At 34.8% G+C, this 19,829-nt stretch overlaps 1 protein-coding gene across 2 annotated transcripts; it reads right to left on the bottom strand.

Annotated features, from left to right (window-relative positions):
* Nucleotides 1-286: 286 nt before the first annotated feature.
* LOC120624537 (E3 ubiquitin-protein ligase Bre1) lies at nucleotides 287-19,276 on the bottom strand. 2 transcript variants are annotated; one of them, XM_039891145.1, is made up of 17 exons: nucleotides 19,104-19,276; nucleotides 18,799-18,957; nucleotides 17,934-18,120; nucleotides 17,100-17,285; nucleotides 16,137-16,357; nucleotides 15,071-15,337; nucleotides 14,177-14,350; nucleotides 12,817-13,074; nucleotides 11,479-11,580; nucleotides 10,902-11,017; nucleotides 8,828-8,981; nucleotides 7,669-7,869; nucleotides 5,869-6,060; nucleotides 5,369-5,561; nucleotides 3,918-4,012; nucleotides 2,922-3,053; nucleotides 287-2,025 (listed from the first exon to the last, which is right to left on the bottom strand). In XM_039891145.1, the coding sequence occupies exons 2-17, from the start codon at nucleotides 18,949-18,951 to the stop codon at nucleotides 1,873-1,875; spliced, it is 2,784 nt and encodes a 927-aa protein (XP_039747079.1). In that variant the 5' UTR covers nucleotides 18,952-18,957; nucleotides 19,104-19,276; the 3' UTR covers nucleotides 287-1,872. The 2 variants fall into 2 exon arrangements, with proteins under 2 accessions (XP_039747079.1, XP_039747080.1); XM_039891146.1 differs by lacking the exon at nucleotides 19,104-19,276 and having other exon boundaries at nucleotides 1,873-2,025; nucleotides 7,714-7,869; nucleotides 18,799-18,951.
* Between the last annotated feature and the right edge of the window lie 553 nt (nucleotides 19,277-19,829).

Below are 19,829 nucleotides of genomic sequence, written 5' to 3'. Positions count from 1 at the left end.
GTATTCGTAGTATTTGATGTGTATTGTTTCACTCAAATCTTTATTTCAATGCACAAAGACTTTATTTTTATAAAGTTGCTTTACGGCTCTGGGTTATAGCCCTTTTCAATTAATAGTATACATATATCAATTAATAGTAAATATACAATCAAAACAACTAAATTATATTTAACAATCATCAAAAAAAAAGTATAACCTAAGTGCTCCTAAGTGCCATTTTTTTACTTAATTTCTATATCTGAGAATAATAAAAATAAAAATGTTATTCAAAGTATGATGATGTTAATAAAATTTATAACATATAAATAGTTATTTCAAAAGTGTTTTTAAATAGCTCAGAAAGCTGAATACGTTTGTAATACTCAACTACCCAATTGTCAAAGTGTATGTACATTTTTACTTAAATATACTAGTGTGTAGTATAAAAAGCAGGTTTTGAAAGGATAATGTCGGAATATCGTCTGCAAATATCGAATAACGACTTTGAAATTTTGACGATCGTTAATTCGACTTAAAACACACGACAGTAACAAATTGAAAGAGAACTTTAATTATGAAGCATTGTTTAAATAACTTTGTACCAAGAAAAATTCGTTGAGATATAATTTAAGAAAGCAAATTTTATAAATTAGTAGAATCAGTTACAGATGTTCGGATTTTTTCCTGTAAATTAAAAACAAACTCAAAATATATAATTTTATGTCTATTTGGTATGACCACAGTACCAAGTAGTCATGATTTTTGCACTTGAAAAACACAGTTTTGTTTTAGGTAATCCCGAAAGTGTTTAAATGAGACTGAAAATTTATACAAAATTAATTCAAATCTAACGGATTAAAACATTTTTGTTACAATTAATAAAACCAAACGCAATTGAATTGTTTTTATGTTATAATAAAGAATTAATGTTACCAACTTCAATCCACAATTTATGAATTGACTATTTAAAAATCTCTTAAAAAAGTGACCACAGATTTAATAACAAAATTATCAATAACATTTAAATACTAGATACTGAATTAAAATTGAATCAAAACGTATACGGTGAATTATAGAAACGCACTTTTTAGACGAATAATCTTTCAATAAATTAGATCAATAAATACGTGCCAAAGTAATTCAGGGTCCCTTACCCTAGTTAATTTACTTTAAGTTTCAGCTAGGCTCGCTGTTTTGTTTTGCATGAACGAATTCGAACTTTAAACAGTGACCAATAAGATCCATTTTACTCGTGATGTTGAAATGTTTCGTTAAACCATAGACGTCAGTGCAATTCTCTATAAAATTAATATCATAACACACTCGTGACTGCATTTTGTGATTTTTAACATGGTACGGAAAAACGTGGTATATAACATTTTATTTATGTTATTAGGGAGGTATTTTCGATATCTATGTATATGAATAAATAGGTGTGCAAAACTGCGAAATTCAACGTATTGGCAGCCATAGATTTTTTTTTTAAATGAAATTGATTCAGTGTTATCGGCCCAACTAAGCGACAAACACAATATTGCGTCGTGTAAATAACTTATTCGAAGCCGTAAATACCTTGATAAATTCACGCGAATGCAACTAACAGTGAACTGGCTGTGTAAGCCCGTCGGGCATACACTAGTCTGTGGTTAACTCTCCCTCCGGTATTCTTCACACTGAGTTGCCAGCCCATATAACCTCAAATAAATATACCGGATAATACAGCGGATTGTGACGCAAAAACCATGGATCCAGCCTAGTTAAAGAGTTGAAGATCAAGAACTAAACAGGTTACGAATGCCATACATTCCGCGTGCGTCCGCTGGTACTCTGGACAGTTCTGCAGCTAGGCAGGTCTGTAAATTAGTCGCTATGTGCAATACACAAGCTTTGTACCTAAGTTGATAGGTAGAGGCGGTGGTAGTCGTTGGCTCCGAATGCCGCGTTGCATTTTGGACACTTCCGTTGACGTGTCTCGTACCGCGTGCGCAGGCAGTCCCAGCAGAACACGTGAAAACACTTCGTGAGTACAGCGTCTTTGCGTTTCACCTAAAATAAAGGGGATATATTATATATATATATATATATAAATGTTATGTTTGTTTGTGTATGCTTCAAAAACTCAAAAAGTTCTGCACCGATCGGACTGAAATTATACGGATGATCGGCATGATATATAATACGCATCAAAGATTGTTTTTATCTATCTTTCTCAATCATTCAATCACAATGTGCCAAAGCGAAGCGTGGCAGGGTACAGCTAGTTCTATATATTTATATAGTTCAGTTAAGTTAACGTGACCTCTTTCTTATAAACGAATTTATTACCGCTCGCTACCTTTTTCTTTAACCACTCGCCAAAATTTTTACTTTTAAATAATATGATGGTACATTTGTGAAACACTTTGTATATACTCATTTAAAAATATTATTGTACTCTCGATGTAAATGAACTATTGTGTTCTTTTTGAGAAGTAAATGTCTTTAAGCCGAATAGTACCTATAGCAATGCTAATGTAGAAGTCGCGATTTTTTTTTTATTCCTGCCTGCAATCGTATCTGCTGGTAAGTGATGATGCAGTCTAAGAGAACCTGTAAGGAGCGTGGCAGTTATAATAACCCTATGAGGGCATCAGTGTCTACGTGACATCGTACCGGACCGCTAAATCGCTTAGCGGCACAACTTTATCGACAGGGTGGTATCTAGCCATGGCCAAATCCTCCCCACGGGCCGGTCCAGAGGAAATTAGAAATTATAAATTCTCAAATTGCCCCTACCGATCGAACTTAAATCCACAGCGCTTAAGGCTGCGCTAGGGAGGTCGTCAATAGGTTATTTTCGTATACTGAAAATTTCTTAATAGATAAACCCATTTTTTTTTTGACAAGCATCGATATCCTGCTCGAAGGACCAAAAAAAAATATGAATGTAGCGTATGAGTTACCTTGCATGATGGGCAGGTGAGAGTCTCCTTGTACTCGCGGATCTCTTCCAGCAAGACCTCGTCCATACTGCTGCCGGCTTGTTCCATTTTCTTCATCCGCTCCGCCTTGCGCCGTAATACTGCCAGTTCCTCCTACAAATGTAACGATTTGTTGAAAAACACGTAAATGTTCAATACATTGTTGACAAAGAAGTGTACTTTGCAGGAGGAGGTTAGTTTAGTTTTGTATGTACTTGTCATATAATATAAACAATCTTTTGAACATAAAACTTATACTAAAAGTGTTACTGTTAGCTAAGTAATAACACATCTACATAAAGGACATCCCTTTGTATCGTGTGTGTTTTATTTTTTTATTTATTTTATTGCACTTATTTTTATATATCTTTAAAACAAACTCACACTAAAAAGTAACGAAAGATTGTTTACACAATAAGTAAGGAAAACTTTTTAGTTAGGAAAAATGTATTAAGGAATTGTTTTCGCAAATGCAAACTTTCTAACATCCCGTTACTCTGCGAATGGCGTATGGAGTAGTTCAATTTCCCTTGATTAAATGTAAATCACACCTATTTCATTCTTGAACAACTGCGATGCAAATTGGGTCCGTGGAAGTCAGGTGTGGTCAGGGTACATGGAGACCAGAATCGGAAGATCCAGTGTTTTGGATTGCATCAGCAATCTTACTTACGCCCACTTATAAATCGACATTTTACTTAATGTAGTCAACTATGATAAATGACGAATGGTTCAGCAGCAAACAGGATATAACACCTTGACTTGACTACATGAATAGCATAGCACTTTTGTTATGTTACTAGACCACCTAGTTATGACCTTTTTTAACCGTTTCAAACAAATAGGTTTATGACCATTTTAATTGACTAAACTTAAATTTGCGTAAACATATTATGTACTTTATATTTTATTCAGGATATAGAACAATTTCAAGAAATTATTGGGGTATATAAGAAGTTAGAAATATGTAGAACTTACATGTAACCGCTTAGTTTTATATGCTTCTGCTTCGAGAGCGCTTGTTTTCTCCGCGACAACCTGTTGCGCTTCTTTCATTTGTGCATGATACTTTTCTGGAAAGTATGAAAGATTGGATGTCAAGTTTACTAGTTTTTCTAACGGGCATCATCATAGCATCATGTTTTTTGCTTAATTATTTTTAGATTTTTTCTTTAGATTAGTAGGTATTTACTATTGTAAAGTTAATTGAATTGTTATAATTATGTTTTTTTTTTCTGTTTTTATTTTTGTATTTTCTTTTTTAATTAGGTTAGTTCTAATTGAATTAAAAAAAATAAAATAAAAAAATAACCATCTAACTTTTCGGAACACAGACAATCTCTCATCGTATAGAGCGATAAAGAACATAGCTAAGTGCCCATAAGTATGCCGATAGATAATTAAATAAAATAAACAGAATCTAACTTCTAAATGATGAAAAGCTTACTGACGTGACTGAAATTTAGAAATTGTTTGTTGTTTTTTTAACACTAAGCAGTGAATGCTGAATGAACTCGTTCTGCAACATGCCGCCCTGTGTTCTTTAATTAAAGGCCCGTGACCGGAACACAGCATTGCGACAATGATGCTTAGCGGCAAGAATAGGCACTTCCCGGACGACCTCGGTCACAAAAAGTTCTACTACTATTTTATTATTATTTGGTAGTTTCACTACCTTGAATATCCAGAAATAAATAACTCTTTTTCTTTTCAATTTGAAGTAAATATAAATTGCGTAATTTCGCCAAAAACTCCATTATCTTTATTTGTAGATCGAAAAAATGCTGTTAGATTAAAGAGATTTTAGAAGAAAAAAAAGAGCACTGACAGAAATGAAAACTATATACAATTTATGTGTACATATGCCTATACGTGCCAGTTCAACGTAACAAATCACCTTAAAATGTCGCGTGTCGGTAACGCGATGCTATAAATTTTGAACTAGTTTTTTGTTTGGCCCTACGCAATATATGAGGAATTTACGGTACAAAATTGACTTTAATTCCATAACGGCTATAAGAGATTTACTCGTGAAATTGTGGATGAATTTTCGTGCCAATTAATGCCAAAAATGTCATATAAATAATCCGACTTAACTGTCGCTGTACACACACACATCCAAGCGTGCGCGCACGCATTCACGCATGCACACTCACACACGCGCACACACACGCACAAACTCTCTCTCTCTATCTCTCTTTCTCTCTCTCTCTCTCTCACACACACACACACACACACACGTCATACTTCATTAATCTTAAATCTATTCTATCAATATTTCGCGGCTTCAGAATAGGGGTTTGACAAACTTATGTTAACATCGGCTAACATTGTATTCTGAACCTCGCTACGGACACATTCCATCAGAATGTGATAAACTTCTTCCCTAACGCCACTAACTGCTTTAAAAACTTAAATAAATATCTCACCAAGATGCAGTTTCAGATCGGCTGCGGACTGCGCAGATTCGATGGCTTTCCGTTTGTGCATTTCCATTGCCTGTTGGCGTAGCAACAGTTCCTTTTCCACGGCTGACAGCGTGTTTTGCAGCAACCGCTCCTTTTCCTCCAACCGTCGTGCTACGAGACCCATTGACTCGATTTGCTGATCTCGCGTCACCACCTGAAGAAAAAGTAATACCATCTAAATACACACTCACACAGATAGCGCAGTGGGTAGGAGCTCGACTTCACTCTCGTGGGGCCGAGTTCGAATCCCAGCACGCACCTCTAACTTTTCTAAAACGTAACTGAATTTCATATAATATGTACATAAATTTACATCTTTTTATAATTATATGAAATTCTCACCCAAATCAACAAGTGCGATAATTTTAAATATTAAAATAACTGGCACAAAAATGATTTTACGACACAAAGTGTTGGAATTACGAAGATATCAACAGAAAAAATACAATTACAGTTCTTACCTGCTCTTGTAAAAGTTGCTTCTCTTCCCTTAAGAGTTTGTGCAGGGAATTGGCCTTTATCCTTTCGGACATAAGTTTGAAATTAGCGTCGTCCTTTTCCCTCAACTGTTGTATTAGCCTCGAATTTTGCTCCTGCATGTCTTCAAACGCCTGCCCTGTTACTTCCATTTCATTGAGGAGGGCCTCTTCTTCCTGGTTGCAATGAAACAAATGTTGAAAAAAAAAGAAAACTTCATCGCATCAGCCTTTTAATAATTGGAAAGTTTGAAAATTAAAATTTTTTAGCTGTTTAAACTATTGGATAGAAGCAGGCGTTACTTTGCGGAAATCCATAACATATTATGAAAATTAAGCCATACAGATTCTCCTGCTGTTTGCGGAGTATAGCAAATGAAGCTTAATTTTCATAATACTGTTTAAACTACGTATTTATAAGTGCATGTATATTATACATAAGTGGCAAGTTAACTATAATTATGTAAAGAATTCAAGCTCAATTCTTTCAAGGATAAGTACAGATTTCATTTACGTCGGAAATTTTTGGTAACTGATTTTGTAATTTTGGAGTATGCAGTGTATTACGAACAGTGCGATTAATACACCTACGTTTGCATTTATACTGAATCAGCGCACCTAAAAAGGCATCTACGCAGGCCGACGTGTGACGTCGGTGCCTTAATATCGAGAGATAGAGAAAGATAGAGAGAGAGAGAGAGAGAGAGAGAGAGAGAGAGAGAGAGAGAGTAATAACTACGCAGCGTGCGCTCGCCACATTGACGCGTTGTTCTGTATTTGAACTTTTATAAAAACAGCGACCGGCACGCGTATTGAATTTAAAATTTACATTACAATTTACAATTCATTTAATATCTAGTTTAGGCAGACTAAATAGATTATTTCATGCCTTGATTTTCGTGAAAAGACTACCAAAAAATTCCAACGCTGGGAGACTGGAAAATCATGTACTTAATCCTTAGTTTCCTTTTTTCGTTAAATGTTGCTTACACCCTTTATCAAAAAGCATTATATATTAAGTTAGATTAAGCGATTGAGTGCCAGTATTGCGGAAAATTTAAAAAAAAATGGCAGGTTGGTTGTTAACTGAAAAGTTTTGAGTAAGAATATGAAGCATTATTTTGCCTTAACCTTAACTGACACACTCAGTACATATCGGGATATGCTCTTGATCCGTTCTACCCATTTGCAGATTGGATGTGTTAAATTTGAAGATATCCAATGGTTATCTATTGGATATCTAGTAGGGCGTTTTAAGTTGAAGGTCCCGGGTTCGACTCCTGCCAGGGGTAATTTGGGAATTTATAATTTTCGAATTTTCTCTGTTATGGTCTGGCGGGAGGCTTCGGTAGTGGCTAGTTAGCACACTACTGACTAAGTCATGGCGCTAAGTGATTTAGCGTTCCGGTACGATGTCGCTTAGAAACCGATATGGGTTAATTGTAACTGCCATTCCTCCTAACAGGTTCGCTTATTACATTCCGATTCAAACTTTATATCGTCGCGGAATTAAGTTGCGAGTGTAGGTAGCAAACTTTATATCGTCGCGAAAGTTAGCTACGAGTGTAGCTTCGCGTAGTCATCAACTACACCTTCTCGCTGATTGGCTGATACGGAATATCGAATCGAATCGCACGAAGTACGAGAAGTCATAAAGTTTGATTCGGACTGTACCACCTTAGATTGCATCATAGCTAACCTTCTAATAAAATGTAAAAAAAGAAAACACTAATTTCCCGTCCCCTTAACTTAAAGTCCCGGTTTCCTAACATCAAGTCCCAGTACCTTCTCGTTTACCTCGCGATTGTAACCAAACGAAATACAAGTTACTTGTGAGCCAGCGAAGGGCCTCGCGAATGTATGCAGGGGATCCGCGTTGGGACGAGCGCACGACAACTGCTTCTGGAGCTCATACTTCTGCTCTTCCAACTGTTTGATCTTCCGTAACGCGTCCTCGTCGGCGACTCGTCTTTCGCGTTTACTTTCCTGAAAAAATACCCAAAATCTGTGAATTTTACGACAACTATGACAATTTAAATTTCTTTATTAAAGTTTTATTCATATTCTATTAAAGTTATAATGTGAAACGAAACGAACGAACGAAAGAACGATATTAAAGTAAGATTAAGATTATGTAAGACCCTAAACCACATTAGCACTGAAGTTGATATTTACTCTGACTCGTTGTATAAGTTCAGAGATAAGATATTTTTATCATGGACCAATTGACCCTTATTTGCTGTTACCTTGATTTATTTTTTAGTGTGTGAGATATTTTGTTATTATATTCTCATTCACGATACCTTTTCTTTTCATGTTATAGTATATTTTCATATGCTGTATTTACTTTTAAGAAAGAAAATAGAATAGTTAAAATTTTAAAAACGGTTGTATTAGTGTAAGGGTTTGTAAGTAAACCTAATAAATAAAATAAAGTTATATTCAAATTCTATTAAAGTTATAATGCGAAACGCAACTACTACTACTACTACTACTACGCTACTTTAGGTTACATTATTGCAGTTTACTAAAGTATCATTTTTTGAAAATAAATTACAGCCAATGTTACAACGTGATCGTTTAACTTGGAAATGGTTCAAATAGAACCAGTACTTTCGGAGCCTATAAAAACAAACAAAAAAATTTATCCTCTTTATAAAATTAGTATAGGAAACACACAAGTTACTCTAATGACAAGTGGAGAATTTAGTGATGAAGGTCTCTTAATGACAAGGTTTCTTAGAAGCAAAATGTAAAATGTAAATAGTCGGTGTTGAAAAACACCAACTGCTGAGTTTCTTGCCGGCTTCTTCTCGGTGAAATCTGCATTCCGGACCGGTGGTAGAGTACTTAACGACAAACAGACATACTTAACGTTTCAAAAGTGGGCAAAACTTATATTAGGCCTACTTGATATAAGTTAATTTTGAATTTTTTGACGTACCTGCGCCATTTTGGCTTTCTGGCGATGGTCCTCAAGTTCCTGTCGCGCCTTGCGCTCGGCCGCCATCAGCTGAACTTTGTCCCTCTGCTCTTTGCTCACACCTTTGTACATGTCCAGCAGAAGCTTTAGTTCTTTCTGCTCATTCACCGCCTTCCTGAAGACAAATAACAATATCGTATATAAATATAATATCAATAGCATAACAAAACAGAGCATAAATACCCGCGAAAAGCAGAAGTAATTTATAAATAGTTTAATCTTTATACTGCATAACATACAGATCTTCTACGCACGTTTTGCTCTGACACCGGAGCAGGAGGATCTTGGAAGTGTGAAGTCACTTAACAATTATTCATTGTAAAGTCAACATTCTCCTGCTTTTCGAGTAGTATAAAGTCAAAGTCAAAGTCAAAAATATCTTTATTCAAGTAGGCCCACAGGTGGCACTTTTGATGCGTACATAAGAATTACACGGTAGTGAGATGATGGCGATAACCACATTCGTAAACTTAAAACTAAAGCTACGAGGGTTCCAAACGCGTCCCGGTCTAAGAAGAAGCCCACAACAAACTTAGCCGGGTGTTTTTTTTTTTTTTTTTTGTTATCGCCATCTCACAATGTAATTTTAAATTATTAGAAGAGCAACCTGGTTAGAGCAATAATTTACACCCAAGCTTTTTTATCGTTTACGTAGTCCTTTATACTATAATAGGACTTTTCTATAAGCTTACGTTTAATACAAACTTTGAACTTATTAAGAGACATCTCCAAGATGTCAATTGGTAGTTTATTGTAGAATTGTATGCAATTTCCTTTAAACGAATTATGAATTTTATGTAACCTAGTATATTGCACTGTAAGTTTATTCTTACTTCTAATGTTTAAATTATTGCAGTCACATTTTTTCTTAAATTTAGAAATGTTTTTATGGACGTACATTAAATTTTCAAATATGTACTGACTATACACTGTCATTATTTTAAAATCTTTAAATTTATCTCTCAATGACTCTCTCGGACCCATTTTGTAGATAGAACGAACAGCCCTCTTCTGCAGCACGAAAATAGTGCTAATATCAGCAGCATTACCCCAAAGTAAAATTCCATATGACATAATGCTGTGAAAGTAACTAAAATATACCAGTCTAGCAGTTTCTACGTCGGTCATATGGCGTATCTTCTTTACCGCATAGGCAGCAGAACTAAGCCTGTTCGATAAATTATTTACATGAGGGCCCCATTGAAGTTTAGAATCTAACGTTATTCCTAGAAAAACTGTCGTATCCTCCATAGTAAACTAAGCTATTAAACTTAGTTTACTGTGCTACTCGAATTCATAATATATAATGTAATGTAAAACCTGCTTCTATCCAATGTGTTTAATGTCGTAATATCTTTATTGATTAATTTATTTAATTATTCATTTTTTAATTTTTTGCGCAATTTTTAGGAAAGGATAGGATAATATTTAACATTATATTTTTACTAATAAACACATCGCCATCTAGCACCAAAGTAAGACTGGTGTATATTTTTATACATAATATACATATAAACAAGTAATATAATTTAATATTTGTATACAAATATTGTTTTATATATATTCATATGTCCACCACCAAACTATTTTTTGTATTTGTTTTCTTCGCCATTGGTTTGCTGGAAGAAATCGCTATGAAGCGATAAGGCCGCCAAATTGTAAACGTTGTTTTGTTATACTTTTCTTTTTTTATGTAATTTTTGTGGTGTGCAATAAAAGTATATTAATTCATTCAAACACCCAGACACTGGAAAACATTATTATTTTACTCTTTATTTGTATACCACGTATTAACATATACAAAAATAAATGAGTAGAATACAAGAGGCGGTCTTATCGAAAGCCATAGCGATCTCTGCCAGGCAACCTTCGAATTAGATTTTGTATATTAGATGGACTAAAATGTTACGAATTAAGTCAAATCGAATTTTAATCGATATTGTTAAAACCTTAACGTTTGGTCATACAAATAACAGATTAAATACAGATTAAAGCTAACACTTGTGTTTCTGTGTTAAATAAACAAACAACTTACTTGAGCTGCTGTTTGAGATCCTTAATGATTTGGTCTTGCTCTTGCAACTTGACCCGATTGTGCTCCTTGTTCCCAACACTCTTGTTCTCAAGCCCCGCACTACAACCTTCCTCTCCCTAAAAACAACTGTATTTTATGAATAAACGGTTTTAAAATTATAATTTAAAAGTTATTATTTAACACGTGCCTTCAACAAATCCAAAATAATTATTAAATATATAATATAAAAATAAAATATAATATAATTAAATATTTAATATATATAATTAAATATATATATAAATATATCCAAAATAATTAATTTGGATATATTTATATATATATTTAGCCATAACCGTGACCGACAAAAACATATGGTACGCTTTTAAGTTTATTTTAATAGTAGGTTATGCGACAAGGGCATAAAATTGCGTTTTAGTCCGCTTACACTAAGTCTAAGATACGAATATAAGAGCATGAGAAGTTAATTATTCTTGCAGATAAATCTGCTGCCATATTAAATTGAATCATAGTATGTTATTTTTTTTTTCTTCAATCAGCGGCAAGCAGATTTCAGAAATGAGAAAAGTAGTTTCACCTCAGGATCAGGTTCCTCTTTCTTAACAACAAGTGGTTTCTCGTCGGGTTGCTCTGTACTGGCACCGCCCCGTGTATTTGCCTCGTCCATCTCTTTGCGGATCTAAAATAACACAATTTATCATTTTTTTTTTTTAAATTAAAGAAAAAGACAAACAATAATTATACTCAATACTTTTTCATTATTATTTATTTTGTACACAAATAATGTAAAGATCTTGGATTGCTTGACTTTAGTAAAATAATTGTGCCATGTAATGACAGCAGCTCAGAATACAGTTATTATCACCCCCTCCCCTCGGGTATCAAAATTCGAAATTCTAAACTCATCTATTTCAAGTAGGCGCCTAATATAAGCACTTTGAACAGTCAAGTATGTCTGTTTGTAGTAACTCAACCACAGGTTCGGAAGGCAGATTCTACAGAGGAGAAGCCATCATTTTACAATTTAACAATAATTGTTCTATCATTTGTAAGATGAAAGCAGAGCAGCTTGCTTCCAGGCGACCTAGTCATTATATCATTGTATAGAATTTATAGGTGTAACAGTTCTAAAACAATAGTTAAATTAAACCATTATAAGTTTTATCTAAACTCTTAAAAAAAAATTCTAATAAGAATAATTTTCTTAATTTAAAATTGGTCCAAATTACATTTTTCCTGTATAAATCCATACTTTTCTTTTTTCATGAATGAATGTATATTCCTTATTTCTTTATACCAGGGCTTACCCAAAACGTGGTGCACCGCAAGGCACTTCTTCTGTACTTCAAAAAAAAACAATAAAAAAATATTTTTTAGTCTTCGTGTCTCGGCTTGTGTGGGGGCTTATGTGGGCCGAGCCATTTCATTGTTTAAATAGTTTTATTTTTCCTAATTCTTTGTCAAAATTATTATGGCTTTATTAGTTTCTAATTGAGCCTAGATAAATATATATATAGATAAATAGCCTAGCTTAATTAGGCCGCGACGAATTTCTTACGATGTAAATGCGCTGCTGGATTAATAAGGTTGGGAACCCGTGCTTTATACTAATACTATAAACAGGTTAGGTTCGACAGGTTGTAGGGGGGTTAGATTACCCATTTATAGAGGAAGGCTATAGACTATATTACATCACTTTACGAACAATAGGAACAGAATATCAATAAAATACAATGCAAAAACGAGAATAATTATTCCTTTTCAGATCTTCCGTATCGTACGATGCGGAAACGGTTAAAGTACGCCAAAACGCCAAAACAATGTACGACGGAATTGTTCCTCTTTAAGTTTTAAGAAAAAGTCCGTTTTTCATTGTCTGAAACAACCATTTTTGTTCCGTTAAAATTTTACTCACCTTGTTTAATTCCTGACTGGTGTCCTTATACTTTCGCTTGTACCGATGCACTTCGCCTTTCAGCTGTTGATTGTGATTCTGCAGTGATGTGATGAGGTGTCTCATTTCCCTGTTGATTGGACCCGTCTGCTCATTGGCCGCGAGGTTCTGTTCGAATTCGATCCGTAACATTTCATACTCCTTCCTCAGCTGGCCCAGGACATCTTCAAGTTGGATCATTTCCGCCCTCAGCGCCTTTTGCCGTGCCAATTCTTCGCTCTGTAATATAATTATTGTGCTTAATTATTGATAAAAGTCTAGGCGCAAAGTAAACCACCGATAGTTAAATTAATCATACAAGCAAGTATGATATACAACGTGTAACCGAATGCATAAGTATATTTCATAAAAATCATCCTGTAAACATATTAAATCAAAAAAAGGATATTTATTTCATACAAATTAATTATAAATGACAACCCTATTGAAGGTAAAAGAGCGACACTCGCATAGTACCTACGCTACGCGATGCGTACCTAGTAAAGTGAAGTAAATTTTGCAGGTGATGTTAGGGCTGTATCTTATTTCTTTTAGTAAAAACTATCGCAGTGGTTTACTCAAACATTATTAGCGTTTCAGTTTCACAGATAATTCACCGAGACAGTAAATAATGTAGCTCTAAAGCATGTGAAGTAATATTTCGGTTTACATTTACACATTCCATATAATCATACAAATAAGGATGTAAATCTGGTTTTAGGACAGGGTGTTTCAATGTTGGCAATAAACTAACTGAGGATTTAAAGTAACCGTGTTACAAGGCGGTATTTAACGGAACTTTATAGTTTACACCTTGTGTTTGTGTGCCTATCTTTTTGACAGCAGTCACACTGTCTTTGGGCACTTTCCAAAGTTTTCTGTTCCCTCGGCGCAAATAAAATCGTTGCTCCGCATGCAACTTCTTATTATTAAATCTCTATATAATCTAAATTATTATAAATATATATATTGGCTGATTCTAAAGAATTTTTATGGTTTTGTGTTGATTATAGAATTTTCATTCGTCAGTTATGCAGGGAAATAATTTGTCGGGCGAAAGTAATGCGAAAGTTTTTGTTAAAAAACAAATGACACATCTATCTCATTCGATGGTCATTTTACTAGTAATACAAAAGTTAATAAGAAGCCGGAAAGCATTAAATGGGGGGGCGGAAGTGGTCAATGGAGCCGCTAAGCGATTTAGCGTTCCCAATATTTACCAGCAGGTGAGAGCTAACTTGCAGACAAGGGCTAACCTGTAGTGAAATATTTAAGTTTTCTAAACAGTCATACGATGGAAAAAAAAATCATTGTTCATCCAAAATGGGACATTCCATTATACCTCCATCATCTCAATTTGTCGCATGTGCAGGTTCTTGGCGCTCTGCAGTTGAATCCGTGTTTCATCGAGCGCTGTCTTCATCTGCATAGACTCGTTGTAGAGCACCGAGAACTGGCTCTGCAGACACTTGTACTCCGTTGTCTCTACGATCACCGACTCCGGTAGTTGGCGAATCTAAAAATAAACATGAGCATCTTTATTATCGTCACCAACCCATTACAGGCCAAGGGAGCCCTCTCATAATAAGAGAGGGTTTAGGCTGTACTCCACCACGTTGGCAAACTGGGGATTGGTAGGCTTAACATGCCTTTGAGAACATGAAGTCTCAGACATGCAGGTTTTTTTGCACATGCAGAATGTGTTTGGCTACAATTTAATTTTTATATCTTTATATGAATGTACCACTTTCTTGCAATAATTTCGCTGTTAAAATAATTGACATTTAATTCTTAAAATGCATACAATTTGGAAGAGTTAGAGATGCGTGTGTTAGGAATACCCATGTGGTTCGGGACGAAGTATGTTTCAACGGACCATGTTAGAATATGATGTAGATCATATTTTAAGACTTGGTAAAATTACGGGCTGGAAACCCAGTGTCCCGAAGTGACCCAAAGTCCTACCCACTGGGCTATCACCACTGCAGACTCACAGTGAATGAGTGAGTGAATAATATTATAAATGCAAAAGTGTGTTTGTTTGTTTGTCCTTCCTTCACGCCCTAACTAAGCAACTAATAAACTAGATTTTTGGAATAGAGTTTGTAGAAAGGACGGAGAGCAACATAGGCTAATTTTTATCCCAGGAAACAAACAGTTCCCAAGGAATTTGCAAAAAAGCGTTATAAGCGCGGATGCGGGCAACAGGTGGTGAGTTAATAAATTGTGTACTCACATCCATTTTAAGCTTCTCCAACTCTTTGAGCGTGTCTCGATGCTGCCGGTGGAGGCGATCAAGCTCAGCAAGTCGGTTATTAGCCAGCTCCCTTTGTTCCTCAAGCTCTGCAGCAACATCCTCAAGCTTAGCGTTAACAACAGGGTGAGGTGCTGCGCAGGCCGGTCCAGCGGTGCTGCCTCCAGCTGTTCCAGATTGATGGTAGCTCTTGAGCTTCTCAATCGCTTCAGCCAAGTGATTCTCCAGCTTATCGTTTCTTGATCGCACCTGGAAATTATTAACAAAACTATTTAAAAAATTGGTCTTGACGTCGGGTGACCCAAGAGCTGGTGCTTATGTAGCCCAACGGCTATGTCTAGCAATTCAAAGGGGCAATATCGCTAGCATTTTGGGCACCATGCCCACAAGTGAACAGTTAGAAGGCTTTTATTTTTTGTAAATATTAATGTTTGTTTGTAATTATTATTGTGTTTAAAACTTAGAATATATTTGTTTTTGTGGAAGTAAAACATGACGATGAAATAGTATTGAAGACATACTTTATTAAAAGGTTCAAAGAGTAGGAACAAAGCAATAAATGAGCCAGAAGACACTCAATAGTTAAATCAGCTACAAGAACAATAAAGCTGAAGAGGTTGATTCATTTATCCACATTATTGCTTACATACACACACTAAATAAAACTAACCCTGTACGCGCTAGTAAGATGGGAACTACAAGGTAAGGATAAGAAATAGGTAATAATAAAGGATAGAATAGGTGAAGAAGATCTAGCAAACCTCTCTATAGCTTTATAGGGGACATCGTTAGGTTCACCAAAAATGCTGGGGATGCTGCCGGGACACCAGTAAACCTGTGTCTCAAACATAGGGAATAGGGTGGAATGGACCTTATATATATATAACCTGGCCCTAATTCAGTAATGTATTGGAATTAATGCCCACTGTGTGCACTTCTTGTCAAACGCAACTCCTATATCACAGCAAAGTGGGTTCTAAACTCACAGGGGGGTACGGTAGACATGTGGATAAATAGGCAAATATTTGCAGTACATAATTAAGCTTACCTTTAACAACTCATACTGTAGATCGTCAATCTGATTTTTAAGCTCAGCATTTTCTGTATCTCTGCTATTGACAGCATCTTGAAGTTGAGCCACCCTCAATGTCATGGCATGATGGCTCTCATGCAGGGTAGTACAGAGTGCTTGCAAGCGACAATTTTCGGCAGTCACCTCCTCATTGGTTGCTCGGATTACTTCATCCAGCGATGGAGCTGGTGTACCCTCTAAATAAGCATTATCTGAATTAGTTAAATAGACTTCCGCACAATAGATAAATTACTGATAAATTACCAACACTGTTTTATATTGTCTTACATTAGCGGTTTCTTTAAAATATCCAATTTAAAAATATCTAAGCTATTGCAAGAAAATGTTCAGTTTACCACATATACTAGTGATAATTATTGTATATACATATAAACTATAGTTTTTAACATTTTTAATATGCTGAATTAAAAACCAATGAGACTGAAACAGGCTATCAATCAATTGCGGTTATTTCATGCAGCAGAAATAAATATTCTAGTAGATCTGCATCTGCTTCCAGATTTCTTAATGCAGAAATTAATATTTATATCTGGTGTAAACTACAATTATTTTTTTACAGTAACTTACAATTGTAATTGGATATATAAAAGGGGCTGTCAATGTTCAACAATAAAAGAATTACAAAAAAATAAAAGAATTATAATGAAAGATTTCAGCATGACATTCATAATCAACTTTGATAAAACTATTGTATTGGTAAGCAATAAATGAATTCATCATTATCAAAATATGACCTGGCCCACTACAGAGCACAGGTCTCCTTTCAGAATGAGAAGGGTATAAGCTGTAGTCCACCACAATGACCAAGTGCATATTTATAGACTTCACACAACATTATGGAGAACTCTTAGGCATGCAGGTCTCTGATAGTTAATGATAATAAATTAATGACTCAATTATGTACTTTTTTTTACTCACCTTCCCCTTCGCCTTTAATAGCTTTCCATATTTTATCATTTCTCTGCTGTAGCCTGTCAAATGCTTGTAAAACTTTAGCCACAGCTCGCTTGCTGACTTGAACTCTGTTTGCCAGTTGAGCGTCCAATTCCTCCTTGTCCCATGTTGAGAGTTGCATTAAGAATGAAGTTGTTGCTTCATTTTCATCTATAACATGGAAATTCTGGTACATAAACTGAAATAAACAACATTACATAATAACCTAAACAATTAAATAAAGCTAATCATTAATTGGCAATTACTCGAATGCCGCTGGTATGCTGCAAGTGGGAGACCTACAAGAAAATTACTGAGACATAAAGTAGCGTTAAAAACTAATAAGGATTATCTGCAGCCCAAGTAGTGACCTACTTACTGGGAATAGATTAGAGGTCTCATAGGAAAGAAGGAAAAGCACAACATATAATGTAGACTCACCATACATTTCCAATGCTGGTTGGCGAGCTAAGGTAACACACTAAAACTATTTGTTTATAATTTAGTTAATAAAGACTGAATTTAATCTCTAATGTTGAACACCAAGCCAGATACTGACTTGGATTAATGTTTGTTAACCAACTATTAATGAAGAGACTGTTAATTGACACTTTACTTATCATCATCAGTGTGAGATTCAATCAAACGCATGAAAGAACATCTTTAGAAGGTCTGAGTGTACATTTTTATATTACCTTTAAAGTTTTAATCTTCTACATCATAATTTTTTCTCATAAACACAATATAATTATTTAAATACTCAAGCATAAAACAATACATTACAACTAGTATTAAAACATAAAAATTCAACAAAATTACTTTTGTTTTCTGATTCATCTGCAGTCTCAGCATCAAAGCGTTGGAGCAAGACCCTTATGTCCTCATTGAGTAGATTCCAGTATCTATTGACAACACACAATACTGCATCATCTTGGGTCTGTCGTTTCTCTAGCTGTTCTATCCTGGCTCGCAATTCAGCTTCACACCTGTGACGCTGCTCTATTCTCTGTCATCATATAAAACGTAAAGATTCAAAGAATAAATAAGTAGCAATATGTTGTGTATACAATTGTGCTGCTACGAAACAACAATCACAGTAACTATAGTTAAACATGCTATTCATGGCAGTGAACAGTGATAATTTTGAAACTTCTAGGTTGTACTGCTAGTCCTTGAAAAAATCCGATACCTAATAAATTTAAGCCTGAAACAGCTGAGATCCATATTTAAACACATATGTTTGTCAATTAAACAAGAAGCTTCAACCTTTTTCATCATTTACTCCAATTAGTTACGTATTATTTTTTCCAGACTATTAAAATTTTTAACATATATGTAGAAGTTATTTTTCAGTTTTATTTTCAATCATTATAGCTATTTTAACATTGAACATCATCAATCTTAATCTACAAATGTCCAACCGGTAAGCACAGACCTCTTCTCTTATGCGAGAAATTAACATTACAAAACATTTACGTTACAAAATAAACCTTCTCACAACCTTGGATGAGTATCAGGAGTGTATGTATTTGTTGTAGTTTGTAAAAACAGCTGCAAAGTTTAGATGTCAAACAGCTGACTGTTTGATAAGAGTAGGTATGATTACATCCTTGCAATCAAATATTTATACTGTTCAGATGTATAAGGAAGTATAACATTAATTTTTCTGGCGTTTTAAGTTTACCTGAGCCAACTTCTTGTTCTGGAATTGAAGGACTTTTATGTCCATCTCTTCAAGGGTGGAAACTGGACCAATTAAGTGGGGTTCAAAGTGAACTTTCTTGATCGGAGGTTGACTGCTGCCATTGCCACCATCTTCGGCTGTGCGCTTCGACATTGTGATCTGGAAACAGGTAAAATTATCGTAGTTTTCACCGAAAACTCAACTTATTGATTGTATTAATACTGACAAATTGGGAAGCACAAACGGGTGTGGACGTTCCGTTGCTGGTTAATGCATTACATAATTTAGTCGGGTAATATACAAACCTGCTTGTCAATATTGACAATTTGGAAATTCTGGTTTCTAAGAACAATCTTTTTTCAATAAGATTTTACATTTATTAGATCGACAAAAGCCTATCATTTTTAAGAGGCTTCATTTATTTAGAATCAAAATAAAAGATTATTAATTTATCAGTAATCCCTTTCCTCGTACCAGCTCAGCTAACCACAGACGAATAACCATGGATAACGGTCACAAACCATTTTGCAACCTACTTACCTCAGACCAAAACCGTATTTTCTAGATTATCTTTGCCATAGATAATTAATCTATGCATAATACTGAAACTCAAAACCGAGATTAATGATTACACTAAAATTTATATTAACAACTATTTCTTGGTACAAATTCAAAATTAACTTTTCATTAGTTTCACCGATCAATCTCCTTCGTGCCTTCTTCATCTACAAGACATTGGCGAAGTACCTTGTGCCCAGTTGGCACAGACAAAAGCCATAAACAAGAATTGAATTGAATTGAAAATTTATATTGATATATTATGTTACAATTTTAAATTAATAAATGTATGTAATTTTACATCAGTCTAAGCTAAAGTAATAGTGTTTATATCCTCTTTAACTTTTAATATATAAAATATCATGAGTTTCAGTATAAAATATTGGAAAACTGTATTGTCACTCGATAGCAGCTCGAGATAGCGCTCTTACGATACCGTAAACATCGTAGTTTACTTTCACGCTACTGAGAAC

This window comes from Pararge aegeria, chromosome 6 (genome assembly GCF_905163445.1).
Source record: "Pararge aegeria chromosome 6, ilParAegt1.1, whole genome shotgun sequence".
In the NCBI taxonomy this organism is placed as follows: Eukaryota; Metazoa; Arthropoda; class Insecta; order Lepidoptera; family Nymphalidae; genus Pararge; species Pararge aegeria.
Note: the sequence above shows the minus strand (reverse complement) of the source record. Positions and strands in the feature narration are given on the sequence as shown.

What these genes read in the sequence shown, in the direction of transcription:
- LOC120624537 (XM_039891145.1), bottom strand. Translation starts at nt 18,951, where the DNA reads ATGTCGAAGCGCACAGCCGAAGATGGTGGCAATGGCAGCAGTCAACCT. An exon ending in CCAGTCAGGAATTAAACAAG is followed by an intron (nt 11,581 to 12,816) that starts GTGAGTAAAATT and finishes GTGTTATTTTAG; the next exon opens with ATCCGCAAAGAGATGGACGA. An exon ending in AAGAGGAACCTGATCCTGAG is followed by an intron (nt 11,018 to 11,478) that starts GTGAAACTACTT and finishes AGTTGTTTTTAG; the next exon opens with GGAGAGGAAGGTTGTAGTGC.